At 33.5% G+C, this 19,998-nt stretch overlaps 3 protein-coding genes, 1 long non-coding RNA gene and 1 pseudogene across 8 annotated transcripts; 3 read left to right on the top strand and 2 right to left on the bottom strand.

Annotated features, from left to right (window-relative positions):
- Positions 1-12: 12 nt before the first annotated feature.
- Positions 13-2,799, top strand: LOC111308032 (uncharacterized). Its single transcript, XM_089746553.1, has 4 exons — positions 13-537; positions 634-1,005; positions 1,090-1,219; positions 1,380-2,799. The coding sequence occupies exons 2-4, from the start codon at positions 803-805 to the stop codon at positions 1,659-1,661; spliced, it is 615 nt and encodes a 204-aa protein (XP_089602679.1). The 5' UTR covers positions 13-537; positions 634-802; the 3' UTR covers positions 1,662-2,799.
- Positions 2,135-4,392, bottom strand: LOC111308031 (uncharacterized; annotated as a pseudogene). Its single transcript, XR_016331904.1, has 4 exons — positions 3,975-4,392; positions 3,370-3,711; positions 2,560-2,667; positions 2,135-2,475 (listed from the first exon to the last, which is right to left on the bottom strand). The product of XR_016331904.1 is annotated as an uncharacterized LOC111308031 (transcript).
- A 3,566-nt stretch (positions 4,393-7,958) lies between these two features.
- Positions 7,959-11,332, top strand: LOC111308901 (B3 domain-containing transcription factor VRN1-like). 2 transcript variants are annotated; one of them, XM_022907584.2, is made up of 5 exons: positions 7,959-8,301; positions 9,833-10,277; positions 10,348-10,404; positions 10,489-10,688; positions 10,779-11,332. In XM_022907584.2, the coding sequence occupies exons 1-5, from the start codon at positions 8,242-8,244 to the stop codon at positions 11,049-11,051; spliced, it is 1,035 nt and encodes a 344-aa protein (XP_022763319.1). In that variant the 5' UTR covers positions 7,959-8,241; the 3' UTR covers positions 11,052-11,332. The 2 variants fall into 2 exon arrangements, with proteins under 2 accessions (XP_022763319.1, XP_022763318.1); XM_022907583.2 differs by having other exon boundaries at positions 10,330-10,404.
- A 1,374-nt stretch (positions 11,333-12,706) lies between these two features.
- Positions 12,707-16,766, top strand: LOC111308900 (B3 domain-containing transcription factor VRN1-like). Of its 3 annotated transcripts, none has more exons than XM_089746521.1 (5): positions 12,707-13,598; positions 14,829-15,456; positions 15,532-15,740; positions 15,831-16,137; positions 16,511-16,766. In XM_089746521.1, exons 1-4 carry the CDS (start codon positions 13,449-13,451, stop codon positions 16,098-16,100), a joined length of 1,257 nt encoding a protein of 418 aa, XP_089602647.1. In that variant the 5' UTR covers positions 12,707-13,448; the 3' UTR covers positions 16,101-16,137; positions 16,511-16,766. The 3 variants fall into 3 exon arrangements, with proteins under 3 accessions (XP_089602647.1, XP_022763314.2, XP_022763315.2); XM_022907580.2 differs by having other exon boundaries at positions 12,727-13,598; positions 15,538-15,740; XM_022907579.2 differs by having other exon boundaries at positions 12,722-13,598; positions 14,829-15,740.
- LOC111308903 (uncharacterized) lies at positions 15,020-18,548 on the bottom strand. Its single transcript, XR_016329288.1, has 4 exons — positions 18,291-18,548; positions 18,154-18,200; positions 17,933-18,060; positions 15,020-15,284 (listed from the first exon to the last, which is right to left on the bottom strand). It is a non-coding gene; the product is annotated as an uncharacterized LOC111308903 (long non-coding RNA).
- Positions 18,549-19,998: the final 1,450 nt, after the last annotated feature.

The following is a 19,998-nucleotide window of genomic DNA, read 5'->3' as shown; positions in this document are numbered from 1 at the left end:
TCAATCATCTTATTTTAAGCAGAGTTTGCGGTTTTGAAATTTTTAGTCGTTTAGTTCTTAAAACTTAGAACACGCAGAATATGCTAAGTTCGGTTCATAAAAGAATGTGGAAGTACAGAAAAAAAAATGGTAGGTAATTCAAGTAAAGAAAATTTAGAAGGGAGCGTTTCGTGTCGCTCACTATGGGTGATTGGGTGTTGTGGCCCTCGATTAATGTCTCATTGTTTCCTACACAATCATTCACTACTTCTCAGTTCACTAGTCAGAAGTCCCGATCCTGGCGAGAGAGAGAGAGAGCAATGTTATGCAAGAGAAAGAGAAGCGCAGAGAAGGGAAACGGAGGAAGGTACGAGAAGTTGAGAGAGCAGAAGATCAAAGAGAACAAGCAGAGGATGCAGAACCTTGGCGTTTTGAACCTCTCCCTGAAACTCACACTAAAGCCAATCCCCTTCCTTAAAAATCCCAAGAAACTCTTCTAACGACAAAACCCACATTCCTCTTCCCGTTTCCCAGCAGCCCCCTAAGACGCTCTTCTCGGTGTCTTTTTCTTTTTTTTTTTTTTTTCCTATTTTTACCGTTTGAAGTCCTTTTTTGTTATTATTATTATACTAATTATCTTTTCGTTTTTTTTAGGTTGAAGACATTGGCTCCAGTCAGATATGTAACAAAAACCCCAAACGCAAGCCTTTTGACAACGATGAAATTGAGATTCACTTAGAAGAAGGTTGGAAACCGGAGATATATACCCATGAACACGAAATTCTATTCGGTGATTGTGAAACGAGTTTGAATCTGCTTGTAGATGGGTTTGGAAGTGATGGGAAACGCATATTTGATCCTGTCAATGGATAAAAATGTCATCAATGCCGGTAATTTAATTCATTTTCTCCATTTTCAACCCCTTCTTTCCTTTTTTTGCGGATACAAAACTCTTGGTCTCCATACACATTGCAGCCAATGCAAGTTGGTCCAAGGCCAACTCTCTGGAGATTGCTTATATACAAGGTAATTAAGTATTTTATTTTTATACCATTTTAGTAATACTGTTTACTTCCTCAGAATTAATCAAATTTGGTTCTATTTGTACAGGTATGGGGAGAATGTGATTGAAGTAAACCAAAATCCCAACTGGATTTGTCCTGTTTGTCGTCGAATTTGCAGCTGCAGTCTTTGCTGCCAGCAAAAAGGGTGGAGACCACCTGGTTCTATCTACAGAAAGGTTATATATATAACACATTGAAACTTTGCTCCTTTGTTTGGATTATGGGTTCTGTAGTTTAGTATTCTGAAGGACTAATAAAAAGCCAAAAGAATATACATGGCATATCTGGGAATGCATGTAGTTGCTTACGAACTTGTGAATTGTGATGATGCTTTAGGTTAATAGGCTGGGTTTTAAGTCTGTTGCCCATTACCTCATCCAGACTTATTGTGGTCAAGTGAATATGGAAAGTTTGGTTTCTGCAGAGCTCTTAACAGATGCAGGATCACCACATTCTTTGCTGAATGAAGCTATAGATATTGACGAGCACACTGATGGATCCCCAAGGCCTTTAGGTGAGGAATGTGAAGATGGCAAGCAAGAGGAGGTAAAGGAACTGCATTGCTTAGATAGCAATAATGATAATGATGGTGCTGATACCGATGGCAAGTTAAAATAAAAGGAAGCATGATGAACATAGAATTTTAATGAAGCTAAAGTATGAATAGGCTACAAAGATCAGGGGACTTCTTTCTTTCAAGAGTAGTGGTTCCTTTTGCGAGCAAGGGTTATAATTTTCTGCAGATGTATACAGGGGCAAGAAGTAAATTATAGCTTTTGGAAGGTTGGTCCATTTTGCTGAGAGAGAAAAAAAAAGGTCTTTATGCATGCCTTGATGTAACCAAAGTCTTTTGGGTACAAAGTAATGGCCACAGTATTACAGGTTTTGAGTCCCAAAGATTGTTAGCATGATTTCCAATTTCTGTTAGATGGTATAATCATATGATTGTGTGGAACCTGTAAAATCCTGAACTTTCAAGCTTAAGCAGTATCTTCATCATCTTTAGATAGTTGTTGGCCTAGCAAAATGGGGGACATCGTCATACATGATCTGCTGTTGAATGAACCAGCAAACAGGCTTAGAAAAGCTTGCTATTGGCCGGGAACAGAACCAGGAAAAGAGCCAGGACCAAAACCAGGAATAGAACCAGTAATAGAACCAGTAATAGAATCACGCAGATCTGAGAATAGTCTATAGAGAGAATATTGGCGGAGGTTGTTCACTTCATACCATGAATTCAGTGCTTCAAGGTTTTGTCTGTGCCAGAAAATGCTAACTGTATGCCCAAGCTGCAGCCTGTGGGCCCGCATTTTGGGGTTGGTATTGCACAGTCTTGTTTGTTGAGGCAAACAACAGATTCCCCAGAACATGAATCACAACCAAAACTTTTCCGGTATAAATTTTGTAGAGTTCCTTCTTGGAATTCAAGAACCTATGGAACAGCAAAATACAAACTCCATATTGTGATCCCAGCGGAGCAAGAGGGAAGAAATAAGCCAATCTTTAATGAGCATACCAAAGTGAAACTAGTTATGGTGTTTTGGTCATCAGCAACCATTGCTGGGAATGACCTCGCTGCATACTTCCTTCCTGCAAATGCTACCATGGATCCACCTGCCGCAAGCTGAAATTTTTTCAATATCAAGTGTTTAGATTAACATTTTCGTTGAAGTACATTGTAAATTTTCTCATCAGAAAACTAGATTATGATTGAGTTTGAGTATGAATAAGCAGCAGAAGTGTTAAAAACTTTTAACTGCTTCCCACTGTTCTTGTCCTAGCAATTCTATAAACCCAAGAAGATTGTTAAATGTCAACTTTCCTCAAAGAGCACAAGGTGTAAGGATAAATATTTTCTTTGCCCTACTTGAAATTCAAAGCTAGAGATACACGATAGAATATAAATAAAAGAATATTAGGTCATAAATTTTGGATACCTAAGGATAAAATAAACCCTTGAAATGCCGGAGGGCATTAGGCATACAGAAAATTTTTCTTTAGTCAAGACATGATATGATTTTTTTCGAGGATTTCTATAAAATATGATTAAAATTAGCATATGAAAAGTGAATAAAAGAAAATGTCAGTAATCAGTAATGGTTCAAACATCATTGTCCAACACAATATAAAGGCAGAACCAAGAAAGAAATGCCAAATGTTGCAATAAATATCAAACTATAAATGGACAAAACATCAATATAAAAACGGTGTGCTAAACAATCTCTGTCATTTGTCTATGGTAAAAGATACAATAGAAAATTTCTTTCCACTTGCCATCTAAAAAGAGGGTAAAAATAAAGAACTTTAAGAGATGTAGATACTTAACAGGAATGCTGCCATTGATGGTGAGAAGAGAAATCTCGTCGACCTTTGGCCTAAAAACTGCTAGTTGAGCCATTTTACTACCTAAGGCAAGGCGATTATCACAGGGGGAAAGCTGAATATTATCAAAGAAGAAAAATTCCTTCTTTGAAAATGCAAGACCAAAGGTAAATCCATCTGATTTCTGTACTTTTGAATCCTCACAAGGACTGAAAACACCATTAGTATCATCTGCAATTGCAGCAATCATCATCCTCATCATCATTATCACCAATGTCATTTGTGTTACCATGATCATTTTAATCCTCATGATGGGCACAATTACCTTCCCCAATTCTTCTCAGCTCTGCAAAGATTGTGGAAATTTTGAGATTTTGGCTTGGAAACTCAATTAATCTAGAGAATAATTAATTGCATTGTTTGGTGATGATAACAAAGAAAAAAAAAAACAAAAACTCAATGCTAATACTAAATTCCAAAGAAGAAAAACAAAACCCTTCACTAACAAAGAAAATTTACATGCGAAGGAATCATAACACGAAAAAAAATAAAAGGAGAGAGAAGATATCAAACCAAATTAAATCTATATAAATTCTAAACCAAACTTACCATGACAATAATACAAAGACTAACAAAAATTAAGGATCCAGAAACTATAGAATTCATGTTCCAGCTAATGAAGGAACCAACATTAAAATTTATAAAGAAATAGCAAAGACCAAAACCATATCAGCATGTCTGTATAAAACTGAACATTTTTAGAGGAACTAAAAATGGTCTTAAAACTCAATTATAATTTTTTTTCTCTAAATTTTGTGAATTAGAAGGAAAAAGAGAGATGGGGTGAAGAAAAAAGTTAATCAGATTGTGTTTGTTTTGGTGAAAGAATTGGATGAGACAATTGATGGGGTTTTTGATGTTCATGGGAAGTAACCTAGGACGCGTACAAGTGGTTAAATCGGCAGGCCTGGTGGATCTTTGTCCCTGAAAACGGTTATAACTTACATGGAAGTTGGGCGTGAAAAAAGGACAATCCTTTGCCATTGTTTTTAAGCAGGCAAGACACAAGCCTTGAGTGCACGAAATCAGTTTAGCCTGAAAACAAAAAAATGGACGTGAAAATCAATTGGTCCACGAATTATTTGAAAATGTTTCCTCCTTTGTCCTATTCATTTTTGTCATTGCCTGAAATCTTACAAGGTACAACCATTAATAAAGCAATCAAATCTTTGGTTTTTCCTTTCTTTTTTTTTTGGTCTTTTGATAAATCCATAACAAAAGTTTCTTTTATAAAATCTTTTAAGAGCTCAAGAATTTGTTAATAAATGCTAAAGGTTGCACACTTTCATATTAAAACTGAATTATGCATTTGATACAGAAATAAAATTCAACATGAACTATTTCTTTATTTTTCCTCCTGGTTCATCAAATTGAGCCTAAGCAAATTTTGACTGTTAAAAGTATTTTGAAGTAATTGTCAATTATGTATCTTAATGGCATGCCTATTTCAGGGAGGGCCGTATTGTTTTTATACAATTTCTTGTGCAGGGCGGTATTTCTAATTTTGACCATAAGATTAATAATTATACTACTATATGACAAGTAGCCAGTTGCTTTCAATCCCTTTTTTTATATATTAACAATGCTATCTTTATTCCAAATCTAGTGAACTTTTTGCATGGACCTCAAAAAGGAGTTATTGGTGAAGAACCATATAAGCATGCTGTTCTGAAATAGTTAAGATCATTCAAACGTTCATGTCAATGCTCAGAACTTGAAATTGAAGAAGTTGGATTAATTGCTTCTATGATCTATCATCACCAGATGATTCATTATATTATTACAGGCTGACTTGTATATGTTTCTGACAAAACTTTTTATTTGTCTGAAGCTTGGAAAATATTGTTACATGAGGAAATAATTGAAATTAACTAGAAATCAGAGAGAGAGGAGGAACTGTTTTGACAAAGTTTGAATCTATAAGGGATAATATCAAGTAAATTAAGCTGCTGATATAAGGCTATGTATCCATCAACTATCTCTCTGCGACTCTTTTTGTTATAGTACCCTTGTTGTCCAAATGCAAAGGCATTTGGAGTCAAATAAGAAAAAGATGAAAAAGAGCTCAAGGGATGACGAAAGCTATCTCCCTGACTATAACAACCGGCCTTGCTTCTTCAAGATCATCCAGCTTAAGGGCAATGCTAGGTTATTTTTCTGTCCCTTTTTCTTTTGGTTGCAAACCAAGCAGTCATGCATGTTTTTATAAATATGAATTGCTCTATTATATTATGGTGGGGGGAAAGTTTAGCCTTGGAAAATAGAGGATGATGGATTGCCAAAAGATATTGGCTCAAGTGGTTAAGATTTATAGTTTGGATGCAAAACACTCAAATTCGAATTTTATTTTTTTTTGTTAAGTAATTTGTATATTAAAAATCTTTAAAAATTTATAAAATTTTTCGTGAATCGATGATTTTTCCTAATAATGAAAATGAGTAATTCTTAAACTTTTTCCTGACAAAAAAAAAAAAAAAAGATGGATGTATATAATAGACTTTTTTTTTTTTTTTTTGGAGCATACATTTTCTCTGTGAGTTTTCTTTCTTTCTCCTTCCTTTTCTGTTTTACAGTACATATTGTTTTAGGTAATTTTGAGCTACATTTTGAAACTTGAGACCTTCCGCTGTCCGTTTTACCGATAAAATTAAAGGAAAATCCAGCCTCTTCCTTCTAGCTAGGCAGAATCGTCCAAAATGCGAGCCTACATTACACGTTAGCAATCCTAGTTCATTATTGTTGTTTTCCTTTTGGATAACATAAATAGTTATTAATAAATTTAATTATTTTTCTAATAAAAAATTATAATACTAAAATTTAAATTTTAAATTTATTAAAAATAATTTTTTAAAGATAATAAGATAATAAACTATTTTACATAAATGTAAATAGAAAATATGATGAAACATTAACCCAATTATCCAAATGGGTTAAAAAAAAAAAAAAGAAAATTTGGGTTTGAATTAGAAGAGCAGAAAAAACAAAGATGAATGAATTATTTGGAGCCCAACAATTTTTTAGCATTAAGGGAGCAATGAAGTGATGAAGTTGTAATAAAAGGTAGCTTCTTCTATTTCTTCATTTTGCTGTGCATGTGATTCTGAGTGTGGTCCCATCCACCCTGGCTTGACACGTGTCCGCAAACCTTGTCCTAAACGAATGGAATAAATATAAGGATCCTTTGGGAATTGCTGGGGTCACGACTTCTTTTGCCTTTTGACTCAGTGCTTCCTTTCCTTTATTTACTGACTCAACCCAGTGACCACAGTGAGTTTAACCAAACTCACCATTGTTGTTGTTTAATTAGTCTAGAATCTTTCTTTAACAATTTTCTTTTGTTTTAAAAAACTTAATCTTTAACTACACATCTTTTTTAAAGTTAAAAATAATTTTTCTTTTATAATTTTTAAATTAGATTGTAATATTCTCTCTTATATAATACAAAAAATTATGTACAAAAAATAAAAAAAAGTGAGTATAAATCATATTTTCTTTGACATTAATAAAAAATTTTGGATAATTATGAGTTTTGCATTTTATTCGTTTTAAATAATTTTCTTATTATTTTTTTATTTGATTGACTTTTTTTTTATAAAAGCATAATTGTAGGTGTTAAATTTGTATATCAAATTAAATATTAATTTTAAAAATAATTATATAAGTTAATTAACTTATAAAAATAACTTAATTTATAGTATTAATATAATTTAAATGTCCATCTTTTTCATATTTAAAAGGAAAAATATGCTAACATATTAATCAATTATTTAGTCATTGTCAAATTTTGGGATATAGTACAAGTTGCATGCTACTACTACTACTATTATTATTATTATTGATTTATTAGGTTATGGTATACTGTCAAATCCTAATTTTATTATATAGTATATACTAGGAGTAGATTTAAAATATAACTATAAAATGGGCTGGACTCTCTTTAAAAAATTTTTTTTTTTCATTTTATATTATTTGTTATGTATTAATTTTCATGAAAATTTTAAAAAATTTAATTTTAATGTATTTAATATTGAAATCTAAAATTTTTTTTACAAAATTTAAGTTTCATTATTGTTAATGTAAAAAAATTTTAAAATATAATTTTAAAATATAAAAAATAAAAATTTTAGATGTTAAAAAATAACATAATTTTAAGATATCTTTAAAAAAAGACAAAAAAATAGAAGGAGTATCAATTTTTTATATATACTATGAATTAGTACAGCTTGATTGTTGTTTGTTGTTGAAGAATTGGCATAAAAAATTCAATTAATTATGATTTAAAATGTTGTTGTAAAAGTGCGCTTGAGTTCACCTGTTGGTGAGTTGGTGGGTCAGGACAAAAACAAAACCCCTTAAAAACAAAGGGACGAAAGGGGGAGTCGGTGGGACACACGGAGGGTGCCTCAGTTTTTAAGCAGTCTACATTATAACTCAGTGAGTGACTGTGTTAAACAAACTCAGTTCACCTTTTAGGTCAAGTTGAGGGGTTTCTTTTTTTAAGGTTTTAAAAGCACTATTTGACTAAAAAAAACCAGTGGGGAAGCAGAAGAGGAAGGGGAGACCCAGATCTGAAAACTCTGTTCTTTCTCTCTGTGTGTTGAGTTTAGTTTTTGTTTATCACTGTCTTGTTCTATCTCTAAGCACTCAACAAAGTCTTGTCCTTTTAATCAGTGAGAGAGAGATTTATAGATACATAAAAGAGTAGAATTAGAAAGATACATACATACATACTCTTTGAAAACTCAGAAAAAAAAAAAAAAAACTCAACCCTCTCTCACAAATTGAACATATTATATGATCTGACCATTTCTCCAAAATGCCACGCCCTTTCTTTCATAAGCTTATTCTCTCCTCTACTCTAATGGACAAGAAACTGGTAAATACTCACAACCCAAATCTTCTTCGTCTTCTTCATCTTCTTTTATGATTTTGTTCATTGCTTATGTTTTTGTTGGCCAAAATTAGGGAGAGCCAAAAAAATTTTTTTTTTTGGTATGGTAATTTATGATTTGAAGAAGAGTTTTTTTTTTTTCTTTTTTTGCCAAAGTTTTATTCTTGGAAAATCAGAGGATGATGAAATATATTATGGGTTTTGTTTGTTATGTGTTTTTTTTTCTTTTTTGGGATTGTGGGTTTCTTTTTTTTCTTTCTTTCTTTTGTGTTTTGAAGTGTGTTTTTGACACTTCGAGATGAAATTTGAATGTTCAGACCTGCTAGAGATGTTTGGTTGATGGAATTAGAGGAAGACTAGGAAGAATTGAAAAGTTAGTTTAAGGGTTTAGTAGCTTGTGTGATATGATTTTGATTAAGTAATCCTAGAAGATTGTTTGGCTACTGGATGAACTGGGTAAAGTAGAAGGAAGTGGAAGAAACACAAGATCTTAATTTTCATGCAAAGTCTTTTTACCAGATAGGTAGTATAGTGAAGCGATGGAGATACTTTTTGAAATCAATTAAAGATGCGTGATGTGTTTTTGCCTCATTTTAGTAATTCTATTGAGATATCTGAGAGTATTTGTATTATACTAGAAGAAAATATATGTTTTTCCGGGTTCAATTTTGCAGGAAATACTGTGTCTTGGACAATTCGAGTGAAATGCTTCTTGCTGAATAGTTATTACTTTGTTTTGCTTAAAATTTTCACTCATTTAAAGTGTTGTTATGATTCATTTTAATGGACTTCGTTAAAAAAAAGTTGAATGGTGTAATTTTAATTAATTCTCCATGTAACATTTTAGTTTACCTTCCCATGATCTCCCTGCATGTGAGTGAAAGTTGGACTGATCTGCCATGTTTTAAAGTGGGTATACATTTGCTTTGATCTTCCTGTATACATTGTTTAGTGTAAACGGGGAGTGGGGAAGACACAGCAAGTCTATATGACAGTGAAATAAAGTACTTTATTTCCCTCTTCTTTATTCTTTTGGGGTAAAAAGATGCATGTTTCTATTTCAATTGAAATCTACAAGAACCAGAAAATTAGGAGTGCAACGGGATCTATATATCAAATATTCTGAAAGGATCCCATCAGACATGGCTTTATTATTTACATAACTTTCAGATGAAGAAATGAGCTTGTAGAAGGTGACCTGTATTAATTTTGAAAATTGCAAGATAATACCGGTTGTGTTTTGTATTTCACTCTTCATTCTTGGTGTATGTTACTTAGATTTGGAATTTGATGACTATGTGCCGATGCATATACTTATTTTTGAAATGATTCAAACTTCTCATTTGGATGCTAGTATTACTTTAGTTAAGAGGATGGAGTAGTAGTTTTATTCATCTAACATGAGGTTTAATGTCCCTTTGTTATTAAATCTACAAATTGTTCACTAAAACCATTTGAATCCCAATTTTATTATTCATCACATAAATAAGCCTAACTTGATTTGGGGTGTCTGCAGAGGATCCCTGATAACTTTGTTAAGAAATTCAGGGATGAACTTTCTGTTGCTGCTGCTCTCACCGTTCCTGATGGTCATGTTTGGCGTGTAGGAATAAAGAAAGCTGACAACAAGATTTGGTTTCAGGAGGGTTGGCAGGAATTTGTAGAACGTTACTATATCCGTGTTGGCTACTTATTGATTTTCAGATATGAAGGAAATTCCGGTTTCAGTGTTAGCATATTTAATTTGTACAACTCTGAAATAAACTATCAGACTAATGCTCTTGTTGGTACTCAATACAACCATGGAAAACTATATCCATTTGAAGAACTTGAAGATGATGAATGCATCTCTCCAGCACTGCAGAATTTGTTTGGTGCGCCTAAACTTAACAACTGCATAAACTGGAGTGGTGAAGTCAACCTTCACACATCAAAGGGTGTGAATAATCAACCTATTCGAGGTATGGCTCTCCATTTAATGCATTTGAACTTAAAAAAATTCTACTAATGAAGTGAAATTGCATTCTTCAGGTGCAGAGCTACCAAAACCAAAAAAGCCTGGGAGGAAAAAGCGGAAGTTTGATCCTAGTAAGTCCTCTTAACCAAGTTTTTTGTTTGCTTTGCAGTGTGTAAGGATTTGGAAATTTTCATGAGTTGTCCAATGAAATGTAGATGAACAGGATTCATCTGCTGGACATGAAGATGATGGGGAAATGCGCTTTAGATTTTATGAAAGTGCTTCAGCCAGAAAGAGAACTGTGACAGCTGAAGAAAGAGAAAGGGCTATTAATGCTGCCAAAGCATTTGAGCCGACCAACCCTTTTTGTAGGGTTGTCTTGCGACCTTCATATCTATACAGGGGATGTATTATGGTGAGCATTGATTATGACGTGCCGTACATGTCCTTCTGGCTTCATCCTGTAGCATGCCTCAAGTGTACATTTTGATTTTTTCTCTTGCAGTACTTGCCATCATGCTTTGCTGAGAAGCATCTAAGTGGGGTTTCAGGATTCATTAAACTTCAGCTTCCTGATGGGAAACAGTGGCCTGTGCGATGTCTTTATAAAGGAGGCCGAGCTAAGTTCAGCCAGGGATGGTATGAATTTACTTTGGAGAATAATATAGGGGAAGGAGATGTCTGTGTCTTTGAGCTGCTCAGATCGAGGGAATTTGTGCTAAAAGTTACTGTATTCCGTGTAATGGAAAGCACTGGACTAATGCACCGGTCTCAATAAAATGCCAGCTGAGTGAAACCAGCTATAGTATAATGGCTGGTAATTTCAGGAATGTCAAAACTCTGTTAAGTAACTCTTCCTTTTCAGGTGACGTGTAACTGATCTGGGTTCTTCATAAGAAATTTAGCTGCTGTGCCATTTTGATGTCCATAAGCTTTAATGGGACTTTTGAGCTGTTTTAGGATACAAAAATTTTGTGGCTTGACTAGGTCTGTAAATAGATTGTCCAATGAAGTTGATGTTGAACCGGATTGGAAAAATGGGTCTGAGACTTCATTTTATGGTCTGTTTGATTGGTTTGAATTTTTCATTCACTGCTTGGTTTGAATTCCTCTTGCTGCTTTCTTGCTGTAGTCTTATATATTGCCTTGAGTTTTTCCTTCTGAGTTTACAAGAGAAAACATGCAGCATCTGTTTCACATCACCGTGGAGAACATAGTACCTCTCTTCATCGATGTGAATCAGATGTTTCTATCTTTGAATTCATCTTCCCAGGTACTTCTGTGATAGTTGTCATTGATATGCATTTGCATGTTAAAAGATGTTTTACAAAAATTGGAGCAAACTCTCATTTTGTTTTCTTGTTCTACTGCCTATATTTCAACACAGGATCTTAGGCTTTTTGGATTGAAGGAAATTAGAAGTCATGCATTTGTTGTGTATAGACCTATGCATGAGGTACACTTTTGGTTGGAAAGCAAAACCATGGCTACGGAAATGGTTACTTCCATCTCCCTGGGTTTTGAATTGCATATTGCTTTTGTTGGGTTTTGAGTTGCAGGTGATGTAGATGGTTATTGTGCCTGAGAGCTACAAATTTCTTGCTTTTGTTGCCTTGCCATTTTATTCTCTTCACTGCAAACTTAAATGCAAGGACTTTCTTCTCCATGTTTTCTGGTAGTTAGGTGGAAAACGAGAACAACGATTACACCCAGGAAATTTCAAGACTTTTTAGCAAAAATATGACTAAAAAGCATGTTGTCATTGAATTCTGAATTATCATCTTCTGGTTTAGCATCAGGTTATTGCATATCTCGGCCTTCTTGGGTGGTTTGGCATGAGAACGGAGTTCCTGGCTTTTTTATTTTGTTTAATTATCTTATTCTTATCAAAGGGTTAGGCTTTGAATCTTTTGATATAATTATTGACATAATCTTTGACTTGTACTAGAATCTTTCTTGCATCAAGTTGATTTATGGAATTAGTGACAGTCAAGCCATACTATCGTACCCAAGTAGGAAAGAGAAAGCCCAGTTACATTATGACAGATCAAAATAGTCAACTTTGGGATGTTTGGGAAGAGCAGGAGTTTTGATTGTGGCAGAGCCAATCCAAATGGCAATAATGATTTAATGGGATTTAAGTTCTCCATCCTTTTCAACATTTGTAGAACAATTTCAACCCTTTTGACCCCCTCTTGTCTTGCAACTGATCTTGATAACCAGCTGAAAGACAAGACAGCTACACTCTGCATTTCTAATTTCTATATCAAGCACAACAGAAGAGAAAGTACAGGTTAAATTGATAGACACAGATATCATGAAAATCAAAACTCTTTTCCAATTTATACGTTTTTTGAGTACCTACTTTATATGAAATATACTATCTCTTGGCAGTTCATTTATTTTTTTAAATAAACTGAAACCCAAAAAAAAAAAAAAAAGTGATCAAATGCTTTCTCTTGTTCATGGGAAGATTAAAATCTAATATGTGGTGAGAGCATCAAGTGGGATTTTTTACGGGTTTGTGCCTGGACCCTCTCCTGCTGTCTTTCTTTTTCCCTTTCGGCTACCCTCTTTCTCTTCTTTTCTTTTCTACTTGGCCCTACTAATCAATTCTCCTTGCTTTTAAAGCTCATTTTTATAAACTACCCCTTTTTTCTATAAAAAAATTTATTTTAGGAATAACATGCATTTACTAAAGGGTGCACATATATTCTAAATAAAGTATGCTATAAATTTTATAAAAGGGAAAATTACATCCAACTCTTTCGGTTTCCCTTAATTACAGCCAACTACAATCATTCGGGGCAAGATGTAGAATTTCTAAAGTATTGGATTTGATTGTAACTAGGGGAAAAATTGAAGGAGTTGAATGTAATTTGCCCTTTAAAAATATAGGAAAAACAATATATAGGGTGGGAGGCAAGGAAAAAAGGGTATACAGAAAATTTTAATGATTAATAAGAGCCAACTAGCTAAACTTTTATCATATGAAAATTGTATTGTGAACTACCCAAATCCCAACTAGATTTGATTGTATCTGATTATAGCTTCACTTGTGGTTGGACCCCACAACAGGGTATGCTTGGGAGTTGGTAAAAAATAAAAAATAAAAATATCTACTGCATAGCATAGAAAGTATCAAAGGAACGCTCCCAAAATTATTTGATCAATTATGTCATTGTCTGAGTGTCTGATGGTCAAACAATTCCCAGCTACTCCAAACAAAACAATGTCACAGCCGGTGGGTCCAGCTTTGCCTGAGAAGAAATCCTGCATCTTCTACAAGTTAGTGGTGGCCTCCATTCTTCAAGACAAGAAGCTGGTTAAGTTCTCCTATCTTCCTACTTTCCACTTTCTGTTTGGTCTCTGGGAAAGTTTACATCTTTTACAAATTTATTTTCTGTTCCTTTTTTTTTTTTTTTAATTTTCCCTTATTTTCTTTCATTGGTTTTGGGGCAAGATGTTGACTTGTTTGCATGGAAGGTTCTTTTCTGTTTGGTTGATAACAAATGTTGAATTTTGTTTAGTTGGCATGGGAGTTAAAGATGAGAAATTTTGGGTTTTTGCATTAAAATTGAACCCATTTTGGCCTATACATTTCCGAGTTTCAAGAATGGCTTGGATCATCTAGTATTTTCCCTAGGGGGCTGTAATTAAAGAGGAAGAGCAAAATACTTGAAAGTTTAAACTTTATTTGGTTCCTGGAAAAAGCTGAACTGAAAGATTGAATTGTTCACATTGCTACTTTACCTTTGTTTTTTGGGTGTGTGGGGTGGGGTGACTTGGGTCCTATATCCTGTGGGATACATACATACATACATACATACACACACACACACACACACACATATATATATATATATTGTGTTTCTTTTTTGTGCTTTTTAGTTGGCATAATTTGGGTACAGACTACAGACTCACTTTTGCTTGCTTATCTTATATATATATCGTATTCATCTCTTCACTTAGTTGGACTCCTAGTAATCTTTTTAAATTGCTTTTGGCCTTGACTATTCTGTATTTTCTTTTCCTTTTGTCTATAATCACTGTACCTTTCCTCTGTATTTAATTTTTTGGCTTTGGACCTCTACATAACATGGGATTTTTCCTTTTTTTTTTTTTGCCTGCAGAAAGCTGTTCTTTAGGTACTGTCCATCAATGATTTTTATTTAAGTAATGCAAGTGACTTGCATGTTGCGATTATCGTAATGGCCGCATTGATTTAATCATCATCAATGACTGTTACAAGCATTATACAGCTCAAACTCTAGTATTATCTTTCTCAAATATTGCCACCTTTTTTTCTAACTACTAAGCCTTTCCATTTATTTTAACTTCATAAACTAGGACAAGTTAGCCTTGGCACTTTTTTATTTTTCAGCCGCAATATTCCAGCAATAAGAACATGTTGTGTTGTTTCTGTAGCAATAAAACTGAATGATGAACCAGTAATATGTTCTGTCTCCTTGGTTCTGTATCATGGCAAACTTCCTCTTTTTTTCCAGTCTAATCTATGTTGAAACAGACTTTGACTTGGTTTTTGTACTCACAGAGGATCCCATATAAGTTTGTTAAGAAATTTGGTGATGAACTCTCTTCAATTGCTACACTTACTGTTCCCAGTGGTCGTCTCTGGCTAGTGGAATTGACAAAAGATAACAAAAGAATGTGGTTTGACTGTGGTTGGAATGTATTTGTTGAATACTATTCCATCTGCATTGGGTATTTCTTGATCTTCAGATATGAAGGGAATTCACATTTCAATGTTCATATATATGATCTGAAAACTTCGGAAATAAATTATCTGTCTAGTAGTCTAAGTAATTCGCTAGAACCTGGTCACGGTAAGCATGTAAAAGGCATAGAAGATGGTGACATTGCTGAGTTTATGGGTTCTCAGCTTACATGTTCCAGTTCAAACTTTTTAAGTTATAAAGGTTTTGATGAAAGTCTAGATCATGATAGGAAGAAATATAAGAACTCTACATGTGGGGCTGATCTGAAAAACCTGCACCAGAAAAACAATGTGCATGATTTACAAGCAACGTTTCAATCTACTCAAGACAAAGGCATTCAGTTTAGTGGGGTTGAGCTTACAAGTACTGTAGATGAAGGTGGACTGTTTTTCTTGGATGAAACACAACAAATCACCAAAAAAATAAAACAAGAAACTGAACCGAGTAAGCTCCATGAACTTAAATGCTTTCTTTATAGGGTATTCCTAATTGACTTTACTCTTCCTAATTCATTGAAAGATATAGTCAAACATGAGTCATTAGGCAAATTTGAAGTGAAAGAAGAGTTTCCAGCCATGAACTCTCCAAGAAGTGTTTCCAGGAGGTGGAGAGATGTGACAACAGAAGAAAAACAGAGTGCATTTCGTGCAGCTGCAATGTTCAAGCCTGATAATCCTTTCTGCCGGATTATCTTGCGACCATCCTATGTCTACAAGGGAATACTTCTTGTAAGCCCTTAAAATAGTGCTTTGATATAATTTGTTGATTCAGCTACAAAATATTCGTTGACTAAGGTTGTCATCCTTTTGTTTCTGCAGCATATTCCACGCATCTTTGCTCAGAAATATCTGAATGGAGTTGACGGGACTATCACACTTCAGGTATCTGAAGGGAAAGAGTGGCCTGTTCGATGTATTTATGCTCATGGAAGTTTAAAGTTTAGCAAAGGATGGGCTGAATTTGTCTTGGATAATAATTTAGACGAAGGGGATGTTTGTGTATTTGAGCTGATTAACACAAAGGAGATTGTGCTGAAAGTTACCATATTCCGTGTTCTTGACGATGCAGTAGCGGTGAAACAGCTATAGTCTAGTAATTGGTTCTTTGACTAGCAAATGCTATCAGGTACATCTTTCTTTTCCTTGTGGACAGCATGCAGGAGAATGTAAATTTTTTTTTGGTGACTTTTGACACTGAGAAGTGTGAATTGATGATAATAAATAATAAGACCAATATCAAACTTGACTGGGACAGTGTAAATTTGTTGTATATTTATGGGGAGATTCAAGTAATAACTTTGCTAAGATTTCAAGGATAGAAGGAATCGGGCTAAAGGTTTTACTTATCATATTATATGTTTTGGCTGCATTATTGGTTGGAAGCAATTGACCAAAATCTGCTCTGCTATGTTCTATGTTCAATTTAGCAATATGAGTTCATTAGTGTGAAATACTCAATGATATCTAACGAAATTGAATGGCCTTCCTGGTTTTTGCAGGAGCTGGCTGTACTTGTCTCAGTATATCAATGCTTTATAGGTGCTTGAATCTGAAAAAAAAGCAGATTAGGATGAGTGATTATCCTTTTTATGTCTCTTAGAATGCTTTTTGATGTGTGAATGTGAAGATAAAAGGGGAACTAGGTTGAGTGTATATGATTGTAGCCTAATGTGTACAAAGCTATACTTGGAAGTTTGTGTTGTAAATGTTTCATATTTTCCCAGCAATGTACTCTTAATGCACCATTTTCTGTTATTAGCCTTGCTCAGCCTCTTGAATTGGAATAAGGTAGTAATGTGTTTTAGTAAGAAGGATTTTTTTTTTTTTTTTTATAATGAGAAAGTGAGATTTGAAAAGGGGGCAAGAATGGTTAAAAAGGTATTTATGTCTAATATAAGTATATAAAATAATTAATAATATTAATTAATTATTAAGAAAAAAGAAGAAATAAAGATTACAAATTTGATAGTCAACAAACATGACATGACACGTAAGAACTATGTATGTAATTTCACCTTCATCGTTGCAGATCAAGACGAGTATATGAACTAATTCATTGGAAGTTTTCTATTAATTGACGTATAGTTGTTTTAAGTTTGTCAAAAAAAAATGAAACTATAATTTTAAGTGAAACCAACGCATACATCTTTGAAGCAATCCTATTATTCTATGGGTTGATGCATGTTTGTTTTTTGACTGATATAATACAGTTGGGTAAATAAAATTAATTTTTCCATATGGGATTCATCATCTTTGACATGGGTCAGACATGTCTATGACAATAGCTGTTATTCTCAACTTGGTATATGCAGAAAATTCCAAAAAAGTTTGCTGGGAAATTTGGGCATGAACTTCCCAATGTTGCTACTTTCATTGTTCCCAATGGAATAAATTGGGAGATAGGATTAACAAAGGCTGATGTGTGATTTGGGTTGATGGAGGTTGAAATGAATTTGCTTAGCATTATTCAATCCTCTCTGGGCATTTTCTGGTCTTTAGATATGAAAGAAATTCCAATTTCCATTTGTTTTTAAGTATTCGGTAAGAATGATTTGAGGTTGACTATCCTAGTTATGTTCAAATGATGATGAAGAGCTCAACGATGGCGAGGATGAGAAAAACTCAGTTCACCAAGATAGTGAAACAGAAGAGGACAAGGAAATTGAGGTTTGAGGTGCCAAAACTCCGAATTTGGATGAAAGGGCAAACCGAGAAGCAATTAGCAGAAAGCACAATGCATCATCTGATCAGAAGAATTTGGTGAGGAAGCCTCAAAGAAATGCTGCTTCACACAAGAATTCTGAAGTTAAACATGCCAAATTGACTAGATGCAAAAGACCAAAGGTTGAAGGGATCGTTAATAATTTCAATGAGCCAAAGCAAATTAATTTGAAGGAAAAAGAAAGATGCAGCTTGCGTACCAAGAAGAGTCACCTGATGAATCAGAATGCTGAGGGTTTACATGATCCGGATATATCTGTTCAACTTCAAGACCTGAAGTGGCAGTTTGATGGGAAGAGCTAATCTGCAACGCAGCCATTCAACAAAGCTTGCAAGTACAAGGCAAATAAGCAAATATAAAAAAAAAAAAAAATCTGCTAAGCATTTCATAGTTATATGATCTTCTCTGCATATTGCCTACCTAAAAACAGAAAATTTGTTTCTTAATTCTTCATCGATAATACCTAACTGCAGGAAAACAAGAGCCAGCACAGCTCAATGCAAGATGAAGAAATTAAAATATTTGTTAGTAGGAAATTTTTTAGTTCTTTTACATACCAAGATCAAGAGAGGGCTATCAGGGCTGTCAACATGTCCAAGCCTAAGAATCCTGGTTTCGTGATTTCTTTTGTTTCTCTTAAGAAAAAAAAAAGAGAGTTACCATTAAAAGTGTAATGTGGAAATGGTCAAGGCTAGGTGAATCAAGACAGCATTGCAGCCTATTAGGTGAATCAAGATAGCATTGCAGCCAAGTACAAGATAAGCATTGATCACCAAACATTATCCACTCAATCATGCCTGTCATAACGTCTAGATTTAGAGATTTATCGTTACACATCAGTTTTAGGAATCGTCACTAATCTTTTTTTATCTGAGTACGATTGACCACCTAAAGAATCTATCCTTTCAAGGAACATATAAACTTAAAGGTCCCTAAAAGAAAAGGTTCAGGTCTGTTGACCAAAATAGAGCTCGAAAGTATGGTTACGTGTGAGAAAAGTTATAGTACTCTCACAACGTCCATCGAAAGATGGTTTCAGCTTGATTTTGTGTTATCCAAAAGCCTTAAAAATTTATCAATTAATTAATTATTGAAAATTATTCTCAATTGACTCTAATACTTTTAGCAAAAAATTGAAAAAATTGAAAAAATTTTCTCACCTTAGGAGTATGCAAAAAAACTACTGTTTCACTTGCAGAGGCTCCATCATAGGATTATTTAACATAAAAAAATTCAAGAAAAGAAAGAAAAGAATAATGATTCAATCTTTGATATAAGTCCTTTCCTTTTTTTTTAAAAAAAAATACTCATCGCTTTCATACAAGAAAAATCGATACTTTCAACTTTTTCTTAAAGCATTTGAAAATTTTATTTTCTAGAGAAATTGATACTTTCAACTTTCCCTAAAATGTTTTTGGAAATTTTATTTTTAAGAAAAATTGATACTTTCAACTTTTTCTTTAAAGCATTTGAAAAATTTTTTCAAGGGAAATTAATACTTTCAACTTTCCCTAAAATGTTTGTTTTTTTTTTGAAAATTTTATTTTTAAGGAAAATTGATACTTTCAACTTTTTCTTAAAAATATATATATTTTAAATCTTTTTATTTTTCAAAAAAAATTGATACTTTCAACTTTTCCTCAAAAATATTTTTTAAAAAATTTATTTTCAAGGAAAATTGATATTTTCAACTTTTCTTCAAAAATATTTTTTTGAAATTTTATTTAAAGAAAATCATTTAAATAAATAAATAAAATAAAATAATAAAATAAATAAAATAAAGAATACTAAGTAATTCTAATCTAATCAATAAATAAAAATAAAAATAAAAATAAAACCTTAGAATGGCTCGGCTCGGCTTAAGGAAAAAAATGGCTCAAAGAACACGATTTGGGAGTTCGCGGCTCGGCTTGGCTTGAACTCAGGTGGAGAAGCGGGTCTTTGGATCGGATGCACTACGGGTCAGGTCACCCAAATGGGAACGCGCGGATCCTGGGTTTTCTTAAGCACAAATCAACGTCGTTTTAACAGGGTATAAAAGGCAAATACCTTCATTTTTTCACCAGATCTCCCTTTCCTCTCTCTCTCTTCCATTCTTTTCCTCCTCCCTTTCTCTACCCGAACCCAGATTTCGGTTGAAACTTCATTGGAATCTGGTAAAAACTTACCGAAAACTTCAAATTTAGTCAAAAAAATCATAAAAAAATTCAAATGTCATTGAAAAAATTCACCAGATTCTGAAAAATTTTCAAAAATTTTCCAGAA

This window comes from Durio zibethinus, chromosome 2, assembly GCF_047325235.1.
Source record: "Durio zibethinus cultivar Kanyao isolate XHJ-2024 chromosome 2, ASM4732523v1, whole genome shotgun sequence".
Lineage (NCBI taxonomy): Eukaryota > Viridiplantae > Streptophyta > Magnoliopsida > Malvales > Malvaceae > Durio > Durio zibethinus.
This window is presented reverse-complemented; position numbering and strand designations above follow the sequence as displayed.

Bases quoted from the DNA above. Each gene is read 5' to 3' on its own strand.
- LOC111308032 (XM_089746553.1), top strand. From the start codon at position 803: ATGGGTTTGGAAGTGATGGGAAACGCATATTTGATCCTGTCAATGGAT. The intron at 1,006-1,089 runs GTAATTAAGTAT...CTATTTGTACAG, and splicing joins GGAGATTGCTTATATACAAG to GTATGGGGAGAATGTGATTG. The intron at 1,220-1,379 runs GTTATATATATA...ATGATGCTTTAG, and splicing joins CTGGTTCTATCTACAGAAAG to GTTAATAGGCTGGGTTTTAA.
- LOC111308901 (XM_022907583.2), top strand. From the start codon at position 8,242: ATGCCACGCCCTTTCTTTCATAAGCTTATTCTCTCCTCTACTCTAATG. The intron at 10,278-10,329 runs GTATGGCTCTCC...CTACTAATGAAG, and splicing joins GAATAATCAACCTATTCGAG to TGAAATTGCATTCTTCAGGT. The intron at 10,405-10,488 runs GTAAGTCCTCTT...AATGAAATGTAG, and splicing joins AAAGCGGAAGTTTGATCCTA to ATGAACAGGATTCATCTGCT.
- LOC111308900 (XM_022907579.2), top strand. From the start codon at position 13,449: ATGTCATTGTCTGAGTGTCTGATGGTCAAACAATTCCCAGCTACTCCA. The intron at 13,599-14,828 runs GTTAAGTTCTCC...TTGTACTCACAG, and splicing joins TTCTTCAAGACAAGAAGCTG to AGGATCCCATATAAGTTTGT. The intron at 15,741-15,830 runs GTAAGCCCTTAA...TTGTTTCTGCAG, and splicing joins TCTACAAGGGAATACTTCTT to CATATTCCACGCATCTTTGC.